Source organism: Apteryx rowi, unplaced genomic scaffold (assembly GCF_003343035.1).
Source record: "Apteryx rowi isolate R43461 unplaced genomic scaffold, aptRow1 scaffold_153, whole genome shotgun sequence".
Taxonomy (NCBI): domain Eukaryota; kingdom Metazoa; phylum Chordata; class Aves; order Apterygiformes; family Apterygidae; genus Apteryx; species Apteryx rowi.
The window spans coordinates 1,438,214-1,463,267 of NW_020447786.1; the positions used below are offsets into that span (position 1 = coordinate 1,438,214).

General features: G+C 39.1%; 1 protein-coding gene across 1 annotated transcript in view; it reads left to right on the forward strand.

Annotated features, from left to right (window-relative positions):
- ZNF521 (zinc finger protein 521) overlaps positions 1 to 25,054 on the forward strand; it is a 233,355-nt gene that overhangs the window by 19,292 nt on the left and 189,009 nt on the right. Inside the window, exon 3 of the mRNA XM_026059180.1 lies at positions 4,931 to 5,110. Coding sequence (XP_025914965.1) covers positions 4,931 to 5,110 — 180 coding nt within the window. The remainder of the gene's footprint in view (positions 1 to 4,930; positions 5,111 to 25,054) is intronic.

The following is a 25,054-nucleotide window of genomic DNA, read 5'->3' on the forward strand; positions in this document are numbered from 1 at the left end:
CCTAGAAGACTACTCATCTCTGCCTGTGTGTAGTATGTAGGTAACTTGTCAAGAATATTTTGAGTTATTCCTCTTACAAAGGTGAAAAATGCAGTTAACTTTTGTTTGGCTAGGATGCTTTATATTTTTGTTGTGTAGGTTTGGTTTTGGTGATTACCTCCTTTAATAGGCTCTAGTGGCTCTGTAAGTAAATTGTATTGTTTAAAATGAGGAAATAAAAGTGAGAGAGTTCTCTGCTTTTTTGACAGAAAATTTCTCAAACTCTTCTGAGTGTACTTAAACTCTTCGAAAGTAGTTATGTATCCACTTAGTTATTTATAAACTTGAAAATGGAAAAAAAAACCCAAACTTGTACTGCTATAAACACTTCTAGTAGAAGAAATAGAGGACTGCAAAACTGGAGATCAATATGACAAGGAATGGTTGCTTTTCTACATTTTTTCTTAAAATAATTTTCAATGGTTATGTTGTCTTGTTAGTTTATTTATTCCCCATCATGTCCTGCATTGTCTCTGTCTGTTTCTAGGCAAGATCTGACATTCTGTTTCTCTCTATAGCAAGAATGTAATGCTGATATTAAAGAACAAAAAAACCTTCTGAAACAGCAAGTAGTACAGAAGGCCCACACTGTATACACACTGCCAGAAGTTTTTATAGTAATACTTTGTGTCTAAGCTCTGGCTCTAACCATTAAATGTGCTTTTTATAGAGTACCAAGTTATAAATGTAGTGCAGCTACGGCATATTAATCTTACTGCAGAGATTTAATGAGGCAGTTGTTTTGCGATGGACACTATTGGGAGCAGAGAGCGACAGAGTTTTACTTTACCACTGAACTGAARAAATATTCCTTGCCTGGTAATAATTATAACCACATGATCTTAGTTTTCCTTTCTTTTGCCAGCACTTTTCCATGCAGAAGTGGATTGGAAGGAGGTCTATGGCAAGGCAGTGAAATGGATTGGAAAGTAGGCTGTTTTCCTGGTAGTTTGACGTTTTAGTTGTGATCAGCTATGGATCCTTATAGCACAGGCAGAAATATGTAAGAGGACTTTCAAGAATACAGATAGTCTTTGCCAGTCCACTGAGATGGCTTTTAGATATTCATTACTTTTACTTGACTTTTATATGGGTTATAAAAAGTAAATGTGGTGAAACTTCATTTTTACATGGACAGAATAGGATTTCTGCTGGTTGGCCTTAAACCGCTGCCATACTTGAAATTAATTGAAGTCCATGGCTTTATTACTTCCAACGCTTTTAAGCCAATGCAATTTTTCATTTTCCTCAAAGTTGCAGTTTTATTAGACCAAGTTACAGCAATAACATCCCCTATGAGGAGGAGGAAGAAGGTAAGGGGAGAACCACCTGCCAGGGAACATAGTAATGAGAAAATCATGCTTCTTTTAACATTATTTATAAATGGAAATTAACATAATCAGTAACAGAAGACAACTGTGGTTTTTTTTAAGTGCATTAATAGGTTGAAATTATTTCTACTCCAAAAACGTAACCCTTCTTTCCACACTAGATAATTTTAAATGGTATCTGCAGATGGAGCCAGGGTGTGTGTATTGTTGCTGGTGTGTATTGAAAATTTTCAGTTGTTGTATGGCAGTCTCTGAAACATGGTAGGGAAGCCTCTGGAAATGACAGTGGTGGTTGCAGATGTTGGGAAAGGTAATCTTAGTATCAAGAAAATCTTTCATGAGGGAATTGTAGCTGTGTTTGTTGCAGATGTTGGGGAGAAAAGAAATGTGGGAGACAAACGGCATTTGCCCTAAAGTCTGTGAGAGCACGAGCTTAAATAGGAGGTAAAGGAGCAAGAGCAGATGAATATATGTTGCATCTATAAAATAGATTTTATTCTAGTCTCTCAAAAGAGCAGCTCAAATAAGGTAGCTTATCCTCAGTTTAAGTAACCATTCAGGGTTAGACTAGCTCTTGATGAAAGATACTTATTGTTGTAAGACACTTACTGAAAAACTATCTATTCACAAAGCCTCCAAATGGTATTTTCTGTCTTTAAAAATCTTTTTATTTCTGTGGTGACATCTCTTCATGAAAGTGGATCACAGTGGAAATGCATTCATTGAGAGGGGCTGAGACTGCCAGAACTCATTTCACAAAGCTGTTGTAGGCTAAACTCGAACCTAGGTCCCAGAGGGTCCCACTTAAGTGTTGACCTAAAAACAAATGTGCCAGTTGGCTAGAGCATGTATTCTAAAGTTGCAGCAGAAGGGAATAAGCTTGACTGATTTCTGTCCCTGCAGAGTTTATATCTGCAAATGCAGAAGGAGAAGCAAAACATTTATTAGTCTTAAAACGATTCTAATTTTAATAACTGGTCTCTAAGTAGGAAGCTTTAAATTGAACAATTCTTTAGGCTTTTGTGCACTAAGGGGTGCATGTGTGCATATGTATGTGTGTATTGTTGAATTTCTGTAAAATGCAAGTGTTTCTGAATAATAAGTCTTGAGAATTCCCTCCCCGCCCTTTTCTTTCCTTCAGCATTGTACTTAAAGCAAAGTCAGATACTACCCTTATTTTAAAACAAACAGGTCTGTAAACTTTATGTGCAGCATTTAAATACTCATGTTAAAATTCAAGCCCAGTGCCCACATTTCCCTGAGTGCTGTCAGTTTTGTTAGATGAAACTGGGAGCTTGAGCTGAACAACTAATAGTATGCGATGTGCACATGCTGCCTTCCAACAAGTGTTTAATGATGTTGGGGTCAGTTTGCAACAGTTAAGACAATTATTTCTTTTTCTAAACTGCTTATAACCTTGTGATCTTTAAACTACTTTTATTAAACTTGCAAAAGATCTTGGAAAATATAGTGGCGATGTAAGTTAATGTAAGTTGTTTAGATTCAGATAGAGCATTCAAAAATGGCAAAAATTTCCTAAAGTACTTATATTTGATTACTATCCCTGCTGGCTGTGTAAATTTGCTGACTGCTCCTTTATTTGAAAGTAGCTGCCCAAGATAAAGTTTTCATTCTTGCAAGAACCTTGTGAATGTAATTTGTTATACAAGGATCATACTCTATGTGTAGGCAGGACTTTTGCACAGAAAATACGTTTTTGCCTTCAGAATGTGTTTTTTTTTAAAACTAATCTGTTTTCCCTCTGTAATATAATTCCCTTAAAAATAAATTCTGCCCTTTACCCTTGTCAAAGAAATTCCTTGGTTTTGATCATGAACCACATAGCATGAGGAAGACTTCCTGACATGGGTCATTTCCAGTTTCTGCTTGCAGCTCCTTCTGTATTTGAACGGTTGAAGGGCAGGGGTACAGCAATGTGGACTGAAGGATGTAGAAAGATGATGAGAGCCCTAACCCTTGTGGACAGCAAGAACACCTGCTCCTTGTGCACAATAGCAATGCAGACATGGCTGCGCCCACATCACTGTAGGGTGCTCACAGAGGATTTTCGAGTGGTTTAAAGTGGAATTTTCCCCCTTCTCCATTCTAATATGAACTGATTGTGTGAAATATGTTTGCGTCTTTTAGTTAGAAGTTACTCAGCAAAGGTACGGTGAGTTGTTCATGATCCTAATCAATTGCAATGCTAAATAAAGTGGGTTTACAGACACCACCTCTGTGTTGCTGCAGACAAGGACCTTGCTCCTGGTTAGTCACCCGCTTGGCTAAAGAGCGTGACATCTTAAAACACACTTGCACAATCTCCTATTATTACATGAGTTTTTCCTTGTTTCCTAAAATGACTTGTTTCAGTCTCAGTTCTCTCAAATATCTGAAAGGAAAAATGAGATGGCTAATGTAGAAAAGGAAAAAGTGGTGAAACACTTGCATTCCTTTTGCTGGAATGTACACAACCATTTTTCTTCTGCATTTCACTTGTTGTGCTGTGGTTCCCAAGGAAAAACAAAGTTAAGTGCCAGCTTGCTTTATTAGGGAAGACAGATTGTTTTATTTCTGTCCTTTGAAGGAAGCTTTTAGTAAAGTGGGCAAAAAGTCAGGAGTAGTTTAAGCTACGCCATTTCTCAGAGGAGGAAGAAAAGTTCTAGACTTCACATTACCTCACGTCAACACTGGTCACCTCCAGAACTGAGGTAGTGCAGTGAGTTGTGTGGCTTCTCAGTGCACAGGGGGGAAATTGTGGGTGAAACCTCCCAATTCTTCCAGTTTGGAAGCTTTGACTGGGCTCAGGACTGCTGCTCTGAGGCTAGAATTACCCTGCTACTCCCCAAACACTTACTAACATGTGAAAAAGACAGAGTTATCCTTACACACTATTTAGGGTTTACAACAGTTTGTTTCCAGTTTTCTGTGATCTAGCAAATACAGGAACTCTACCAGGTTTGCCTTAAGTCAGACACGAGTTCAAAGCATGTGTAACATTTTGACCCAGGGTATAATCTTTCTAGAGCATTGTTTGTGTCAAGTAATATAGTGATGGAGTAGTAGAGTCGGTTGTAAAATCAAGATTAATTTCGTGTTTATGTAAATCAAATTTGTTAGTCTCTTAATTCTGGTAATTTCCTGCAAAATGCTGTAGTTAACAGTGAAAAGAAGTTCCTGCACATTCATTGATTTGATTTTTCTTTTCATTGAAAACTAATTGCATAGGTGGCTTATCCTTTCTTATAATGATCAAAGCAGCTTCAATAGCTGTGATAAAATTGACAAACTTAACATAGAAGCATGAAAGATCTGCCTGAGTGAGGAATAGTGCTGCATTTGTGGAAACAGAAGGGAAATTCTCCTTTCATCAAGGTTAGAAAAAAATTAAGGAAAAAGCCTCCTGTGCTTATTTAGCAATAAAATCTACAGTGCTGCAGGCTCATGACAAAAATACTTCTTCTCATCCTTACCACAAGAACCTCTCCTGCTTTTTGTTTTCTTCTTTTTAAAGGTTCTGTTCTTAGAAGCCTGAGGTCATGATCTTGATTTTCTTTCAGACCCTAACTGTAAACTAGAAGACAAGGCGGAAGATGGAGAAGTGCTAGACTGTAAGAAAAGGCTGGATGAAGGGGAGGAGTTGGAAGAAGAAGCTGTGCACAGCTGTGACAGCTGCCTCCAGGTGTTTGAGTCACTGAGTGATATCACAGAACACAAGATTAATCAATGTCAACTGACAGGTAAACAATACTTATCACTTTGTGGCTTTTTGCACTGTTCTATTCCTGATTTCCATTCTCTGCTTCTGATCTCCCTCCTCCTCTCTCAGTTATTTTACTCCTACACTTGAAAGCTTAGGTGAGACCTTTATCAATGGATTCTGGGGCAATGTTATACTATAAATGGGGCTCTATAAATTTCCTTCAGACTGAAAGGTGTATGGATAATTACACATTAGCACCTTATTTAAAGCGTGCTTTAGCTGTCTGTCTGCCTGGCTGCTGCATGTATTTTCTAGATTCATACTGTACAGCTTTCCATACCTTACATAAATATTTTCCTAAGTCACTTGTGAATACAGGGGGTACATATAAATGGGTTTAACTGCATCTGCATAATGATGAATTTGTACAATGGCATGTTCTAGATCTGGATTGGATGTTGCTTTAGTCTAATCTGTTAACTACAAATGACTGTACAGTAATTAGTAACTGAAAGTTGAAAGGGATGAAGCAAATTGTTAGAGGGAGAATAAAATCCCACCTTTAGTCATGGGCAGAACTGAATGCTGATCAGATACTATTTACCTGATCAGAGCTGGGTGAATGGATCTGTAACAAACCTGAATTATTTAACTTTTTAGGTAAAGAAACAACAAATTAAAGAGTTGGGTTCCTCACTGAAATGATTGTAGGCAGCCTCCTCACCCTTGGAAACCATATCAAATCTGCTGAAGTAGTTTTGTCCTTTAGATTTGCTAGCTCTCTTGATGGTATGCACTGTAAGTCCAATAGACTCAATATCCCAGAAAGCCTCCCACTGCCCCAAATCCCCTGAATCTCCCTTTCTTACCCCAAATCCCATTTAGTCATCCCTGTTTTTCTCACCTTGATCTGATATGGTCCTTTTCCCTTCCTGGTTAGGTTAGGTTAGGTCTTGCCTCCCTTCCCTAGCAAACACCTGATTTCTGCTACCAAGTAGGTGCTCTGCTTTAATGCTGCAAGCAGAATGCACTAAACAGTGCTTGCACAGTTGAGTTGGGAAACTGAAGAAAAACGGATGGGGGAAGCAGTAGGAAGAGCCCTGGAGCACTGCTCCTGAACTGCTACACACCAGGCCTTGCAGGGAGTTGCCATGCTAAATGAGAGTGAAAAGTCTACTTGGATTAGTCCATTTGGGGTGCATGGCAGAAATATGTGTGTGATATCAGAGGGTGAGGGAATGAAAACAGTTCTTGAAGGAAATTGTTTACATCCCTAAAAATGCATTTGCCTCTCTTTCAAGTAAACTTGTGATAGTGAATGGGTAGAAACCAGACTGTTTGGAAGCTAATGAAGTGAATAAAACCTTTTGTCATCCTAAACTGCCGCTGCTCAGGCTCCTGGACTACCAAGTGGACAAAAAAGCCAACCTTCCTCTGTTTCTCTCCCTGGGAGAGAGACCTGGGGGGAATGGCTAGAGTTAAGGATTCCTTTTTTTGTCCAGCAAAAAAGTATTAAATAGGTTGCTAGTGAGGCAAATTCAGTGTAGCATCTAAGTTGCATGTATGTCCTAACACTAAGGGCACAACACTTCCAAAAACCTCATCCTTTTGGCTAGAGTTAAGGATTCCTTTTTTTGTCCAGCAAAAAAGTATTAAATAGGTTGCTAGTGAAGGAAATTCAGTGTAGCATCTAAGTTAATTATAGTTTATTGGTGACAAACASTTGCCAGGCGAACAGCTTACCTTTTCCTTCTGAAGCATGATATATATTTGACAAAAATAAAGTTTGCTTTTAGCTTTTTAGGCAAGCCCCAAAGATTTTTGCCTTGTTCTTGGACTTCCATGAATGCCTTTGAGTGCCATGGTCAGATTCAAAGTTTTCAGAAAAATACTACTATGGCTGGGCTCTCTGAGCAGTTGCACTTCCTTTTCTCATCACAGTCTTCTGAAGCAATAGAATATTATGTAATTGCTCTGCTTGAAAAAGTCCCTATGAAACTAGTAGACTGCCTAAGCTACTTTTCTGTCAGGAGTTCATTAATGAAAGGCAGGAGGCTTACCAAAACTGAATTTCTTCTGTGATCTGTTGTTTGGGTCAACTCTGTCCTCCTTATGGAGGAGAGCAGAGTCCATCATCTCTCCTGATATACAGTCTTTCCGGTCTGGGCCTAATCTCAAGTACTGAAGAGCCATCTTAACTCTTTAGAAACTTGTCCATCATTTTAAAAAAATTCAGATATTTCAGCCTCTGAAGTTCACATTTGATTTTTAAAGGCCTCCAAACCCTGATTTTTCAGATGGCTGAGCAAGCTGCAGCTTATCTAGATTTTAGTGAGTTTTGGATCTCTGTGAGATGGGTAAGGAGCTACACTTGCAGCCAGAATTATGAACTGTGCACGTTTACCTAGTTGTAGGGTCATTTCCCATACCGTTCTACTGGGTTAAATCAAGAACTGTGTGAATGGAACAAACAGGAAGGCAAAACAATGACTCAAAACACTCTGTAGTTAAACCTCTGAAGTGAAACATGACAGTTGAGTGTCTTAGTGTCTTGACTGTGCCTATTACCAGCCTGGTAGCACACTTGAGAATGAGGCTTTCCAGTGTAGGTTCTTGAATTGATACTGGGGCTTCTGATTTCTGGATTTGAAAATGTTAACTGTGTTCTTCTGAAGCCTTGACAGTTCAGTGGACAGACTAAAATCACTATATTGAATCTCCGTTCTGCACTCTCAACCAAAGACAGGAATGAGGTGAGAGGAGCTGGTTTAATAACAGCAGGCCCAATCTCTCAAAGTGTGAGTCACCCCCCACCTATTCAGAGCATAGTGGAAGATGAGAGTGAGTTACAACTCTGCGAGATTTAGCTCTCAGTGTCTTGAATTGCTGTTCTCTTAAAGATTTTTTTTCAAAGAGGAAGGAAAAAGGTTCTCCCCCAGCTCGTTCCTTCCTGTAATCTGTTGTTTGAATTGAACTCCTGTTCTTTTTCTGGAGGAGGGCATAGTTGCTCTTTTATCCTAATGTGTGTGATATTGATCTTTTCAATTTGGGTCTGATCCAATATCCATTGAAGTCAATGAAAAGATACCCATTGACTTCAGTGGAGGATAGAGCAGGCCCTTCATGATCTATTCACTAATATTTTTGCTATCATCTGAAATTCTTGTACTGAAGCTTTCTCTGAAAAGGTGATGATTTATTTATGTTAATTGCTGACACATCCTGTGATGTTTGTGGAATACAGATAATGGATAAAGGGGAGGAAAAAATAAATAAAAAAATCCTCGCATTATTTGTAACCACTGGCAGATAAGTTGCTGAACTATATGAATTTAGTTGTTACAAAAAAATTGGCAATAAAAATATGTTTTAATAGTGTTTCTCTCTGATCTTAATGCTTTTCTCACTCTATCCTTCCTGCAGCATTTTCATTCAATAACTCATGAGCCGCTTGCACATTGTCATTCTCTTAAGTTGTGTGTGTAAGCAAAGGACCCAGTTAACGTGGCTGTGAAACAGATGTCCTTCTAGTATATGTCAGTTTGGACTCCACTGTAGGAACATGCCTGCAGGGTCAAATCTGGTTCACTACTGAGAAACCCTCAACAGCACCTTCTCTCCCTCGTTTCCCAACAGATGGGTTGGAAAAAAACTTTACCTTCTGCACTTCTGCCATATATGCTGTTGGTGAGGCACAATTTGTCAGACTCTTTCCTTAATCTTCTGCTTCACCTATAATCTGTCCTCCCTGCACAGTGCTTCATGCTGTTTGTTTCACCTTTCAGTCCAAACCCTCAGGGATCATATTCTATGATATCCTCTCTGTGTAGGTGAGAACTGCATTCACTTCCTCTGGCTGGCTCTGTGTGTTCAGAGGCATTCACCTCAGGCTTGGTTCYCTTGAAGATCTGGTAGGTCACTTTGGAATCAGAAGTCTCAGTCATAACCAGAGCAGTACTAGAAAAGGAGCATCCGATGACGCTGCCTTGCACCTTGGCAATCATGAAGTGAGCATGCTAGCCTAGCTGGCTTAGATGTTGCACAACTCAACAGTGATGGAAGTGCTGGTACACAAGACTGCCATCTTTCACCTGAATATCAGTAAACCTAGTGGTTCTTACAGATGACTTCCCTATTAACCACGCTGACATCAGAGGCTGTAAAACTTGTCTGAAAGCAGGTTGCTGAATCATATGCAGCCATAGCTTCAATAGTAATGGTGTTCTGGGAGAAAAGGCATGAGCTATTTCTCCATCAGAGATATTTATTTTACCATTAGGTGATTAGGTAGACTTAGTTTTAGTCCTTTGTGCTCTRGTTTAGAGCTAGAGCTTTGACAGGGTTGAGTAAGTATGTCAGGCAGAGTTGAGAGCCATTTGTGTTATTCCCTAAGTTGTTTCTGATGCTGAAAAGGCTACTGGTTATAGCTGTGTATATCCCCTGTCAATGAGGAGATGTAGTCCCACTGTCCAGTGCTGATCAGAGAGTCCTCTCACGTTTTGTCTGAGAATAATTCCAACAGATGTGATGGGGAGCAGTTATTCTGAATGCTGCTCTCCATCAACACTGGAGTAACACTACGCTGGCAACTTTTAGCTGAGTCAGTACTTGTGTGTTTCCCATTATGACCAAAACTAAATTTCATGGGTGTCATCCTTTTGTGTGGTTGAAAAACAGATCACTATCTTCCTGCATGTCTAGAAATAAGAGGCTGTGCTCCCTAACAACTTCACAGAAAGCATGCACCACAAGTGTTATGGACTTACCAAACAGGAGGTAGTAGAGATTCCACTATAATGGTTTCCTTCTCTTGCCTCTTTTCTCTTCTTCCTAGTGCCCAGGAATCTTTCACCTTTCTGAATGAGTTGGTAATGCCAGGACCATCTCCTTCACTAGAAGACTTGAAAACTTCCCAGGGGATTTTGTCCCAAAGGATGTATGCTGTGCACAGTGAGATTACAAGATAAATCTTGTGAGCACTTGGCATTGTCATGCTTTGATATCTTAGCTAGAATTGCTCTTCCTGTTAGTGAAAGAATACTAGAGCTGGCCAAACATCTTGTAGATCTTGCCATTGGTTTTTCAATTTCCACTATTTGTGGGGAGAAGAGATACATGGCAAGGGTCCTTCATCATCCCTGCAGTACAAGAGAAAAATCTGAGTTTGATAAAAGTGCTTCTGAGGACAAGGACCCTAAGAAGTTAAACCCATGATGCACCAAAAGCATATTCATCAGCCTCATTGCAGTCAGTGGCACACTGCCAAGCACTGTTTGCCAAGTACAGTTACTTCACTTGAGAGAGTCACCCTGCCTCTCTTGAGAATTCCTGCACCAAGGACTGAATATGGATTTTACATTAAACAGTTATTGAATAAAAGACAAACAGTGCTCGGACTGGGGACTTGAGCCTAGGCCTCTCTTTTTCCCCAGGGGATTTCCCAGTTGCTGGACTACAGAGGCATGCTTCTACTTTTCTGTCTGCTTTGGACCACAAASTTCTGACTTCCTTTCCACAAAATGACATTCTGTTTGACTGAGAGAATGGAAAGCAGACCCTCTCCTCCAGTTTCCTGTCCCAGTCAACACACATTGCAGTTTAATGTACTCCTTTGAGTTGTGAGTTGTGGACTCAAATCCTTTTAGAATTACGTGGTCCAGGACCATGTCTCCTACTCCAAATCTTTGATTTTGGGGGAAAAAGGGGAATGGGGTGGTAACTAAAACATCAACCTCCAAAAATCATCATTTTGAATTAAAAGAGCAATGGGCAATTGTGTAGTTACTGTGGAAAACCCAGTCTTGTACAAGAGAGGGGGCCTCTGAACATGCCTGTTGGAATAAGCCTATCAATGGAGTTGGATGTTCTTAGGTATTACAGAATGGCTAAGGCATTACAGGAGCACTAAGTCCTGTTAAAATCGTAGTAATTTGGGACATCTGCCACACAGAAGCTTATCAGCAAAACTCTATGCTCCTCGACAGGAGAGATGAAGGCTTTGAAAATTGCATTCTTGGACTTTGATATCAAAATCCTGCTTAAACCTTATTGTAGGTAGCTTGGTACTCTTGAGATGTGCAATGAACTTCAGTGTCCTAGAGTTCAAAGCAGTGAAAGTAGACTTCTTGCTGCAGATCCATGATGAAGAGTCAACAAGGGTAAGGAGACATAAACTTCTCCCCCTTGTGCTGGGAAACCATTAATCTCTCCTCTTGAGACTATTAATAAAGTTATAAAACCAATGGCTCGTCACCTCTTGGGTTTTTAAAAGCAGCCTGTTGCACTTCCTGAGCTGTCTGTTAGTGACCCCTTGTAAATGCAGGTAATCGACATCTGTATCATGGAACCAATATTCTTGCCTCAGGGAACCCCAGTAATAAAGCTGTTTGTGAGCATGAATTCTAAATGTCAGAAATCTTGTTCTGTTTAGAAGTGGGAGAGGAAGCAAGTGTTGGTGTCATCCTAGGGGCAGTCAGTGCTTTGCATATATCTTTCGCTGATACTTTTTCTCTCACTTTTGCTCCCTGTTTTCCTCTTACTGTAGGCTGACTTTTCCATCACTAAAAAGACAGGTAATTCTTGCAGCCCGTACTGGCAAGGATAGCTTTGGCTAGCTTATCTACTATATGTGTCTACTAAGGACTTTACAGTGTATGAACCTGAGCTTGCAGCATAGTGGAAGGAGACTTTATCAGACCCCACCTCCCTGCACCAGTGAGAAAACCTGGCTGAGTACCATGGACAGAGACGTCTCCCTGCTGGCCCAGGAAATGCTGGCACACAGCAGCAAACACTGAATTGCACACTGTGTTTCTCTCATTGGCAGAGCGTTTTGGTGTAGGCAGCCCCAGTACAGTGGTTACAGGGCCTAGACCTTGGTACAACTGTCTGTCAGCTGTCTTTTACATTTAAATAATCTAGCATCATGTTTAGTGCTATTAGGGCTCATCTTGCAGCAAACCATATGCCTTACTGGGCAAATGGAGTATGGCAGCAGAGTTTGCCAAAGTGCTGTTATGCACATCAAGGTGTTCACTCCTGTCCAGAACATCAATCCAGTCATCTTAAGACCTGTGGATCCTACATTTGAATCATGCTTTTCACCACTCTTGCTCAAAGCTTCTCGGTAAATATTCCTTCACTGAGGATAAGGAATGAATATTAAGGACAACAGTACAGCATTCCGCAGATTCAATGACACTACATTCCTGCCACCCCAAATCTGTTTTTCAGCATGGACTTAGCTTTATGTAAATGATTCACCTTACCTCACTGTCTTATTCTCAAGTCACATTCAGCAGTAGGACTTATGGATGTTTTTTAATTAAGCTATTCCAGAAGACATGTCTGTGTGGTGTGCTGTTTTTTTGACATAGGGCCATAGGACCATCAATTAGATGTATCTGACATGCCATTGTGGGTGAGTGCARTAGCACTGGGCCCTGTGAGGGGCCATGGCAATATTGCATATAATTCTTCTTCTGGCTTTGGTGCTTCTGAGTTACCAGGCTATCTCTACCCCGTGATCCCTGTCTCCAAATACTGGGGGAATAACTTGCCCAGCTCTGTAGCTCTTTCAGACTTAGATCATGTGCCTCCCTGGCACTGTGTTGAAAATAAGCCCTAGCTAGATCCAAGGCTTTGCTTTATTACATTGACAGACTGTTGCTCCATTTATTTATAGCCACTGCTGGGTGTTCTAAAGGTCAAGCCATTTCCTCACAGAGCATTTTCAAGTGGGCAGTACAGGGTATCTCTCTGTGTTACCGTTTGGCTACTGTGTCTTTCCAATTGAATATTCACCTCCCTCCCCCAGTGCTCAACTGACACCTCCCGCCTGTTTTAGAAGAGGGTCCAATTTCTGAGATCTGCCAGGTGATGACATGAGGTAATCCACTGACCTTTATCAAGCATTGTGTGGAGGACTTAACTGCCAGAGCTCATTCCAGTTTTGGGAGAGCARTATACTATAATCACTATTTGATCTATGCAGCTGAAATTCCCAGTTCTCATTGTCCAAGGAAGATGGTTGCCTGCAGGGGAGAGAAGGGGAGTGGAGGGGGGGAGTCATCAACACTGGCAYATATGTGAGGAAGAAAAAATAGTTGTTACTTACCCTATGATAACTAAGCTGCTTCCAATTACYGTTGTAATCAATATGGATCCTGTGGCCAGGCTTGTCTCCTTGCTTTTCACAGTCCTCGGTAATATAGACTTTGAATTGTAAAGCTGCTGCTGATATAGGGTCATAGCTGTCCTGACCTTTATTCGCTACAGTAGGAATTCATGTGTATGATTCTAATAGACATGCTATTAAAAATAAAATAATGATCAAGTCTTGCATGCATGCACATATAGCACACCTACAGTCCATACTGACTGCAATGTTTCAGAGAATCAGTTACTGTAGAGTAAATACCTGTTGTTTATTATATGTTTCTATTCTACTGGAATATTTGTTGTGTGTTGTCAGTGTATTGCAGAATGTGTCTTGCTGCCATGACAAATTAGTCTTTTTAAGTAGTGAGTTTCCTGCACCTTCTAAAATTATTTTCTTGAAATACTTGCTGTTTTTATTATTGGTGCTTGCTTTAATTACCATTTAGAAATGAACTGAATGGGAGGTACAACAGATTATCATTACTTATATGTTCAGCAGTTAAATTCATAGCTTGAATGCCAAATGTAACAAAATGCCCAACAGCTCTTTAAGATTTTGCTTAATATAGTTGTAGAAGAACATTAATTCATGCTTATACAATCAGCTGTATGGTGTTAAGGCTTCTGAGTGATATGGTAGTTCACTAACATGCTATCTATATGGGCTCAGTTTATCATCTCAAGCATCATCTGGAGGGTGTAAAAAACCCCTCTCTTTACAGAAAAGAGAATTGTTAAAGAAGAAAGGTGCTTAAAATACCCCAGTCCTTGCCTGGTCTTGGCATAAAAACTTGTCTGTGATGGTTGCAAAACCACTTCTGCTTTCATACTCTGACTCACCTAGAAGGGATAGGGTTAAGACAAAGTGCATCTTAATTCACTCAGGATGTTCTGAGCTGTACCGTATGCCTTTTGAGAAAGATACCTATTATACTGAATACTTGATTGTGGAAATCCACTGTGATGTTCATATAGAAATTTAGCACTGGCATAGGGTGCAGCACCTACTAAAAATACTGGAACTTGCAGTCCTTTTTGCTAAAGCTCCACAGTATTGTACAAGACACCAGATATGCTATTAATCCTAGCTGCTATTCCACAATGGCTCATAGTTGAGGCAAGCTCTTTCTTAATGTGAAATCTTAATATTCCTAATTTTGTATCCCTGTACTTGTACTAAGAGGTCATAGTCCTTAGCTGGGGATATCATTTGGGAATGCTGTATTGTAACTGAAATCTATGACCTCTTAATAAGCATCAGGAGAAAGAGATGGGGATCATTCTACAACATGCCCTGGGGGTACATTCCCTTCAAGAAGGCAAGTTGGAACTGTTCAACTTTTTTCTTTCTTTCAGTTTTTTACCTTCAGGGGGAAATTGATTGATTCGGAGATGACTATTCCATAATCTCTGAATTTTTCTTCTACATTGCAATGGGAACTCCTTGAAGTTTAAAGGGGTTGTGTCTCCTGTGTATGCTGTGGAACAAACCCAAGGAATTTATGGGGACAGCAGTTCTCTGAGCACAGTTAGTGCAATAATAGGCAAGTTTGGAAGTAAAATATCAGGAGGGTCTATGGACTGAAAGGGTAAATTTTTAATTAAATTTGACTGACTAAGCATGATCACTTCTTCTAATAGATGCCTGATTTGGGATTTGCTTTGTGGGGAGGAAAAGTGAGGTTTTCCCAGAAAAGCCGATGCCTGAAAGACATGGTAGAACTGAGAATTATGATGGTGAATTGAAGGAAATTCAAAAAGGTGAACAGGCAGTAGACTTTTAAAAAACTCAGACTTGATAGGGAGTTTTTGATACCGATTTGATAATAATATGAAATGCTTGAGCTTTATCTGTGATGATGTGGTTTAAATTTACTCCATATAATGTTATCAAAATCATGTTAAGTTTATACATATACAAGTAAATTGATTTAATTTTTTTCTCTTTAATATTTCTGAGGCACATAAAATACAGTAAATCTATTATGACTGTATATAAAGAAGGAAAGCATGCCTTCAGTACAGGGGATGAATTGGAGTGTTTCAAAATGTCTTTCAAAATGCTTCCCTGTATAAGATAATGTCATGGATTGGCACTTCATCGATATGTATAATATATGGGAGTTCATTCTAAATTTCATTAAAATACCTGTCACTGGTTTATTACCTCCCTAACTGTGACTAGCACCAGTGTCTCTCATTTGTTTTAGCGCAGCATCCCAGCGGGAAGTGCAGTCTAATGACTGAAGGAAGGTTGGGTGACTCATGCGGGGGAGGCTGGAGAAGGGTCAAGTTTTTCAAGCACTTTGCAAACCTTCTACCAGCTGTAAAAGCAATGGATAGGGAAATGAGAAGGCAGCTTCTGGTTTAGCTTGTTCTGACAAATGTAGGCTTCAGCATATGTGTGCATAACACATCAATGTTACTGTTAGCAGATAAATTAACATTAATGTTTTTTCATATGTATGCATTTATTTATTATTGCAATTATTATCACTTCTGGCCAGAAGTGATGCTTGAATTTTCTTTGCAAAAGACTGAGCATGTTTGATCTTTCCTGTACATTCAGTTTCTAAGCAACACATCCTTTGTCCTGTACTATTTTAATATGTCAATAACCTTAGGTTTCTGTATGATTCTAATTATTCTTCTAAACTGCATTCGAAATACTTAAAACAGTTTTAGTATTTCCTTTTTTCTATAACATTGTGATTAGAATATTTATAGGACAATCTTTCCTTTACTAAGAGTCTGTGTAGCCTGACTGGATAATGTTTTTCCATTTATGTCCATCAGTCGTTGGCTGTAATCTTTGCTTCGCTGAAACCAATGGGAATGTCATTATTATGTTCACTGAGGGCAGGATTTCCACTAGTGAGTTCAAACACTCATTGGATTGTATTATTACTCTCAGGATTTTTCTCTGTGACGCTCAGATCTCTGCCTTTCCAACAGTCTTTATCATTTCAAAATAGTCTGCACTTAGCAAACTTATTTCTAAATAGCACTTCCCAAAGAACTGACAGACTGTGGTATTAACACTATAGTTACTAGCAGTTTCCCGTGGCAGGTTATTCTGAAAGTAGAAAAGCTTCCACTGTCTGCCACGATGCCAGATGCTTTTAAAAGCAAAGGCTGAGGAAATGGAAAAAATGCAATTTATCTTCTTAAAATTAGATTCTCCCYCTYTTGTAGCTCTATCCCCCTGTCATTGTCTTTGATTTTTGCTTGTTTCTTTCAGTGCTTATTTTTGCTACCAAGGCTCTGCTTTTCTGTCCTGTTATCTTTATACTTTCCATTCTCTTACTGAGCATTTCTGGAGGTGTGCTTGCCTTTGTATTGCCTTTTCTGCTATCAGCAGGTCAGGTATCCCTGTGGTTCTCCCTTTTCCTGAGAAGGGTGGAAATGATTTTCTCTGGTGCTGGAGTATCCTACTGCTTCTCTCCTGCTTTTCTGTTCTCTCTCCTCTTTCACTTTTCAGTTTTCTACTGTTTGTTTCTGTTCCTTTTTTGCCTCTAGGATCTCCAGAATAGTGCTACTATTACCATTGGCTACTGCAGCAAGAATAGCAGGCTGAAACTCAATATACTTAGTTTCGTTCTATAGCCTCTGCTGGATTAAGTTTACACTGCTTTTTATAGGAACCAAGACCATAGATGCAATGTCAGGTCTACAGCCTGTCTTGTTACTGGCACAGTTATCCATTCCAACAATCCCATTCTTGACTTGATCATTTTTTGATTTTTTTTTAAATGCTCCAGCATTTAAAAACATTGTGTAATGTTTTCCTAGGACTACACCATAGCAGATACCTCTGAAAATATAACAAAATGTTCCAAAACGATAGGAACATTTACCCCTCATAGCATGGGGCAAAGGAGTGTTGGGCATTTCATACAGCTCATATTGTTTGTCTTCTATCAATGCAGGCATAGTTGGCCTAATGTATTGCAGAGGATGAGTATGTGTGTGCTGAGCTGGCTTCCTGAGAGGCTATTGCCTTTTCTATTGGATTTCAGTTATTGGCCAGTGCCTAAAGTACTTAAAAATTACTTGTGTATTTCTCCTCTATGGGCATGGAAAGAGGCCCAGTACAAATTAAGGCTAAATTCTACCTATTGCAAAGTTCATAGGCTTGAATACTAAATCAAAGAGAATCCCTGTGTGCTGCAAGCCCCATAGATTTTTTTTCATATGATATGTGTTAAAACTACACCTCAATTAGTGGATCTGATGCTGTGAGGGTGATGGAAGGGGCTATCAAATGTAACTGATTAATAAATACAGTTTGCCAGTATCCCTCCTTGGATGTGAGGCAAACCTTATATTTAATATGCTTATAATAATTGCACAATGCCTTTCATTCTCTATTCTCCAAATCTTTTTTACAACTATTTATCTACAACACCATGAAATGCAGCCAACTCTGCAGTAGAAGATAGCAGCAAAGACCCATGTGACATAGTAGGGGGAGACAGGAGACTCTGGCCAAGAATAATGTGGCAAACCTCCTGCTCTTGTGAAAAATGCCACAGGATCTCAGCTGTCCACAAAAAGCAGACTGCTCTTCGTTTCTTACAGTCTGATTGGGTGGATTATTCCACATGCACATTGCCAAAAAATAGCTGACGCTGTGTTTTTCAGGTGAGTAGTACTCATGGGAGTTGCATGTTTCAGAATGGTTTGACTTGTCACTCCCTTGTTTCAAACGTCCCTGACAGCATGAACACTTTTACCGTAAGCAGGGGAAGGATGGCCCTGATAACCCAGCCAAAGAACATGCCTAGAGAAACTGTTCCCGCATACAAGGGCTGTCAGTCCCACACAATCCTGAATCACAGGGTTGAGGAAGTGGCTCAGGATAGTGTTTAACCCTAAAGTTGTACCCTGGCCCTCCCTTTTCTCCTTACCTCTGTTCTCTGGGAGTTATAGCACAATATTTTGACTTGTGAGCCCAGAGGGTTGACTGTGGCAGACAGTTAAGGTAATTATGGGCTTACTTATACATTTTACTGTCAAATTACGTAATTTTCAGTAGAGGGCATAATGTATGCTTTCTAATACACACTCGCTGAGGCTTGGGGTTCTGTCTCTTATTAGATGGTTTAAAAATCAAACCACTTGTTATAATAGACCCCAGTGCAATTGCCATAAAATGCATATGTCATTCCTTCCTTTCCTCCCCTATCATTCTAGGATGTATAAATGCAGGATGCTCTGTGGAGGAAAAGTTTGGATTTGAAGTCTTTTATTGTAATAGGTGGAATGCGTTTACTAAATTGTGGAAGCTATTAGGGGTACAGGAAACATTGTGTCTTTGGGTAGTCTGTGTGCTCTTAGTGAATCAAGACACAGAAAGATCATTCTTCCATCAGCCAAGTGTAATAAATGTGGTTTGTAATCCAAATGTTATTTGCATAGTTTATAGGCTTGCCAGCTATTCTTTTAACTTTAAAGTATATGGTTTTATCAGAACTACATGACTAACTTTTGAGGAGCAGGAATGGGGAGAACAGAGAAAGATATCTTTTAAAACAAATGAAAAATAAAATGAATTATTTTGCTATTGGCTAAAAAATAAGATTTTATTGTACATTGCAGTTGCATTTGGTGACACTGGAACTGAAGAAATTTTACTTTGAGTATAAAAATGATTCATAACATTTCCTCTGCTCTTATAGAATTGATTTTTTTTGAATGGAAAAAAAGAGACACAAAAAAGAGACACAGTAAGCATCTTTTTCTATAAAAGGATTCTCCAACTTTTGAATGGCTTTAAGTTGTTTGTTACAGTTTGCTCTTTTTGCTTCTTACACTTTGCTTAACTTGCTGAATGAAAGATTCTTTCTTACTGCTTCTCAATAAGCAGTCAAATCAGATTGAAAGAAGAGTCATTGTGAGTTAATTAGATTGCACATTAGCTTTTGGGACATGGTTCCAATATAGAAATCTTTATTTGCCTTTTGTATGATAGTGTTTGCCTATAAAGGTGTTGTATTTTAAAAATATCCAATATAATTATGTTGTAGATTTCAATGAAAAATATACTTTACATTTAAGATTTTTTGCTAGCATTTCATCCACGAGAAACATGGTCGGTCTTCATTGTTTTTTCATAAGAAACTGTACATTGTCTCCAAGATCCAAAAAGTCTATTTATGTATGTGGTTAACTAACCTACATTGGTGAAATGTTTCTTGAATAACATGCATTATGTTATGTCATTGGGTAAGTAAAAACTGTAGCATTCCCCCTTTTCAGTCCCTATGAACATAAGCAGGCATACAGTATTTTAAGAAACAATAAGACTCTCTGAGCAAAAAGCCTGTGGGACCTCATACTTTTCCCTCTATTTCTTTTTCTTTTTTTTCTTTTTCTTTTTAAACATAGACCTGCTCGGTTTTATGTAGTTCATTTGAAGTTCATGCAGCAGTGGATTAATCGTTCAAGGATGGATAGCTAAGTAAAGTTATTTCACCTTAAATTGTACACCCCTAAAACTGATCTCGTAAAATAAGTCCTCATATGTTCTTTGACTTGCTTCTTCTGCACCTAGTCTGTACTGTGTTCTGTGAGCTAGTGCAAGAAGAATAAAATTCCTTCTTTACAGTCTAAGGCATGCTTGGTGACTTGTTTCGTCCCTGTTACTTAAAATTACACGCATTCCTTAAGCTTGCTGTCTAATGATTGAAGGCCATTTCTTTCTAATTTTGTGTCTTCCCTCTCCACTTTTCAGGAATTTTTAAATTTCTTACCTTTTTTCCTCTCTGTGTTACACTTACTGAAAATAAAGGAGACACTTGTCCTGGTAGAAAGGGAAATGGTGTAGTGGTGTGTTTGATCTGCAGTTCTTAAATTAACTTACTAAAAGAAAAATGGCAAACATAAACCACTAATGTTTCTTACTTTTAGAACCTTGTATTATGATTATTTGCCTGTCCTATCAAAAAAATTTTAAATGAAAGGACAGAGGTGGTCATTTAATATATAGTTGAGGAAGAAACTGGGGAAATGATTCTGCTTGACTGCTGACAAGAAAATTATGCAAGCCATTGCTCCCTCATGAAGAAAATAGGTTTAAAGTCCACTCATTTCTTCCATTGTTAAGCCATGAGTAGATTTTAAGCTATTTAAAATTACTGATCCTGAAAAGCCAGTCTGCATTAAAGGGGTTCAGAGAGTGCATAGTTGAATGTGGAGGGGACCAGGTGATAGCACATGAGTTAGACAAATTACCATCACTTTTCATAAGTAATTACTTACAGTCAGAATCATCTGCTTCATGCAAATAATTAGTAGCTTCAATGTTTTCATCCAGAGAAAGGCATAAAGCTTTATTTTTTTTAATAATTGTGAACTTTCATATTGCAATGACTACTGAAGAAATATTGAATGTGTCTTTCTTAAATCTCTGTCTTGGGTTTAACTCCCAATGTGGCAGTATGTTTTTACCATACAGTCTTTAATATATTTATCCTCACAGTATCTCAGTAAGGTTAGGAAGATCTAAGGGTACTTAAAAAAATAAATCCAAAAAAGAACATAATCATTTATGGTGGGATTTAGGCACTTGCAGCTGAAATTGTGACCCTGAAAAGCTCTGCTCAGCTGTTGCCTCATCTAAAAGACACCTTCCTGACACACTTAATGGTCTCTTGTCTCAGCCCGAACCCAGAAGTACTACTGTTTTCTCTAAGCTGAGAAAGCATGAAGAAATTATTCCCAGGCTGAAAAGCACTGAACTTCAGACAGAATTTCAGTTTACAGGTAAAGGTAGATAATTCCACAGAACATTAACAGAATGTTAACAGCATTGCCTTGTTCTTTTGGCCATCCCACAATTTAATGCTTTCCAATTCTTTTTTGGGGCCATCAATGAAGGAATCTTCTGCATTTGGGGTGAAATGATATGCCAGGGAATTGTCATTAAGGAATGCTCCAATGCCAAATTTGGGTCATTAAGATGCAGCGGTTATTTGAAAAGAAAAGGTAACACACCCAAGAGACTGGTTGTGATAAATCTACCTTGCTCGTGCAAATTGATTTTAAACAGTACCGTGAGGTTCAAGTGCCAGGAAAATACTGTTGGAGATCATCTGGAGAGCTGTGAGGAATAGAGGATGTGAAGAGGAGGTTCTTCATTCAGTAATGTTGCGCTTTTCACTGCTCTTTGTCTTTTGAGGATCCCATTCTTCTTCTCTTGGTTTAGGTGGGAAATGGGAATATATGTCGTTCCAGAGATAAACTATTGGTACAAAGCAGAAATACTGACTTAATCAGTACTGTAAGCTAGCCTTTTTCATATGCTAGTTATGCCAATTAATACTGTTACAGAGAAGCAAGACATGATGCGTGCACATATTACCAACTGTCGCCCCCCACAAGATATCCATATACCTATAACAGTCCTGAATTGGTTTCCATGTTATCCTTTCCCATTACAAAGTATACTGTATTTGGGATACAAAGTGAATTCCTGTGACTGTGAGTTAGGATTTGTGGAACCTGAATGGGAGGTAAGTCCTGGAGCTGTAAAACTTGCACCAACAATAATTTTCTACAAGGTTATATAGTGATTTAAACTGTGGGGTAGTTTAAAGCATAACATGCCCCTAAACAAAATGCAGCTCTTTATAGAATTGTATTTACAATGTAGAAGTGTGTGTTTTATTTGAGATCTCAAATACTTATCTTTATAACTCCAAAGTGAAGGTGAGGCTTCAAAGATTGGAGGGCAGCATCTGTTAACTGTAGCTGCTTTGCATATTTATACATCTTATAAACTAGTTAAACTGATTTGAAAACAGGTGTGCATAGAAGTATGACCAACTTTTAGTTTACTGAGCATAACATGCTACTCACTGATTATGGCTTCCAAATGGATCTCCAATCTAAGTAATTTTGCAGGCATGTAAAATGTCTTCTGTGGAAGAAATTAAAGGATAGCAAATTGTGTAAGCAAGGTGAAATGAAGAACATGATTTGCTAAAATCTTGAATTGCTGAATAAATATCTTAATAGCTGAAAGGATACAGAGGTGTCTGAGACCCATGCCACTTTGCARTGAAAGCTAACAAAAGAATCCTCTGTCCCCTCTCCCCCATCACCACTCCGGTTTAACTTATGACACTTAAAAGGGTTAAGTATTGGCATGAATAAATGTGATCAGGAAATACAGTAAACAGGACTGTGTCTCCGTGCTTTTAAGGCATGCTGAAAGCAGAACTAGCATTCCAGGTGAGGGAACAGATCACTTCAAGATACTCCACAAAGATTAACCTTTCCTTGGAAAGTAGTAGTTAGATATTATTGTGACAGCCTTCTTTAGTCTTTTGTCTGCTGTTACTCATTGGCGTTTGCTGTAGCAAGTGAATAAGGAAATATTTGGGGAAAGAACCATGTGCTCAGTGCAATAATCAGATTAATGTGAGAACCTAAGCTGAATCTGTTCAGGGAAACTCGTAATACACGAGTCTACTTAGTAAAAGGAAGGCTGTGTGCAAGCAGATAATGGACAGTCAGGCCCCCATAATGTTGAAGTTACCCAGAAGTTTCCATTTTGCTTTGGGTATCAGAAGGGAAGAGGGCAACGAAGAAGAAAAGTTTATTGCATAGGATGGAGTAGAATTGATCTCAGTGTGAAGACCCCTGCAGTGGAKTGGTGACTCTGTGCTGTGATGGCTGTACTGTATGGTATGATACTATGTGGAGATAGTTTAGCTATCTAGGTAGGAGTTGTATTAACTTGTGAGCAAACAATGGCTCTTTCTCAGGATGTTGCTTCAGTTGCAGGGCAGGCAAGATCCTCAGTAATATGGGTACTTTGTATTTGTTTTAATCCACAGTGTGGATGTGCCAAGACTGCATATTTGATTTGCAAAGACAGAAATATGCTGGTGTCTGCTTAACTTGGTTGCTGATGTTGTACATCATTTGGATAACATGACAGTCCTTTCATAAAGTCAACTCTTTGAGATATGAATTTCTGTAGAATATGGTGGGCTCACACCTGTGTCCTCTGGACTTGACAGGTGACTGAATCCAGGAGACAGATGCTTTCAATCACAGAAGGCAGAGGTGTGGTTAACCTGAAATGCATTTCTCAGCCTGTTGAATTTGTTTGTTCGGTACTGGCCTACTGAAGGTAAACCAGGTGTATAAATACCTTTCTGAACAGGCAAACAGAGTTCAGTCTCTGTGTGTCAGTACTTCTCAGTACTTCTGTGTGTCACACCCTTATTACAATTTGTTTCATTTTATATTCCATTTTTCCTTGTTAATTTGCTCCTGTCAGTAGTTAAAACCAGGTAATTTGATCCAGAAATGATGTGAATCATCTATGGAGAATTGAAGCGTACAGAAATTTAACATGAAAGAGAGACCTGTCTTGAACCTGTTTTTCTGCACTAGTATACAGTGACCCTAGAGAAGTTAAACACAGAATTCTCTTTAGAAAGAGAAGGCAGAAATTCTGCATGATATTAAGGAGAAAAGAGCCTCAGGGAAGATCTTTCAATCACTGTGAGCTGACAAAATGCTCCAGAGCAGCACAGTCCACTTTTAGCGTCACATTGAAGAATGGAGACACAGTTCAAGGGTGTGCTATTAGTATCGCCAACCCAAACTTCAAGTGTAAATGTGATGGAAAGGACCCTGCTGCAGACAGCTAGCTCAGTTGCTGAGTGGTGGTAACTTGAGAATACTAACAGGTCTTTTCTTAAGATCTTGTTAAAGATAAGGCTTAAAAAATTCTTGAGGAAATTGGAATCACTGATTTATTTATCATTATTTTTAAGCTGGAACACACTGACTGTTTTTTTTAATGTAGAAAACCAAAACAAAAGAGAATAACCTGGTGAAGTATAGGCTCTGCTGCCATCTTTATTAGTATCCTGTGCCTCACTCAGCTGGTGTTCACAGTTACCTGGGCTGCTATCAGACTTCTGCCTCGAGGACATCTACAGTGCTCATGAGACAGGGCTTTATAGAGAAGGCTCGTGCAGCACTCTGCTTCAGAAATGACATGATTACTGGCCATAAGAAATCAAAAGGGAGCATTACATTACTTCCAACTGCAAATGTGATCTGGACCAGCAAGCTGTAACCTGCACTGACTAAGAAAATGAGGCTTGTCACTATATTTTAAGAGGAAGAAGCATTTTGGGGTAAGATGAAAGGTAATTTCTCTTTGGAAGTGGGGGTGACTGTCATGTTATTGGAGAGAGGGTGAAGTGCTGGAGTGGGAAGCTGTAGGATGGTTTTAGCTAACAACTTTTTGAGACATCCACATGTCATTCCTCAAACTTGCCTTTTGTCTGCCTGAAAAGAGAATAAACAAAGAAGATGGTCTCCTACGTAGTTCTTCTCAGAGATGTAGGGAATCTTGGTTCATTGAGCAGAATATAAAAACAAGGCAGTTTTGATGTCGTATGCAGTAATGAATGCATGATCCTGAATGACTGGGGAGAACTTCCCCCCCAAAGCCACACCATCTGAGTATGACACCCACACCTTCCATGACTGAAGAGGCTGAGAAATATGCCTTAAGGGAGGAAGACTTGGTGGCACCTCAAGGTAGGCATTTATAGACTGTCATGACAAAAAGCTTTCTGTGAGTACAAATAAATACATCAGCTGATTTTTTTCAGTTTATAAAACTGTGTTTGCTAGGGCTTGTAAAAATGACAGCAACAATTAGGATCAGTATGCAAATGCTGCTTAAACTCTCCACAATTATTCCCTGCTTCAAATATAGCTTTCTTCCCCTTTTTTTCTTCTCTCCTTTAGCACATTTCAGCCAAAACACAACCCACACCAAAAT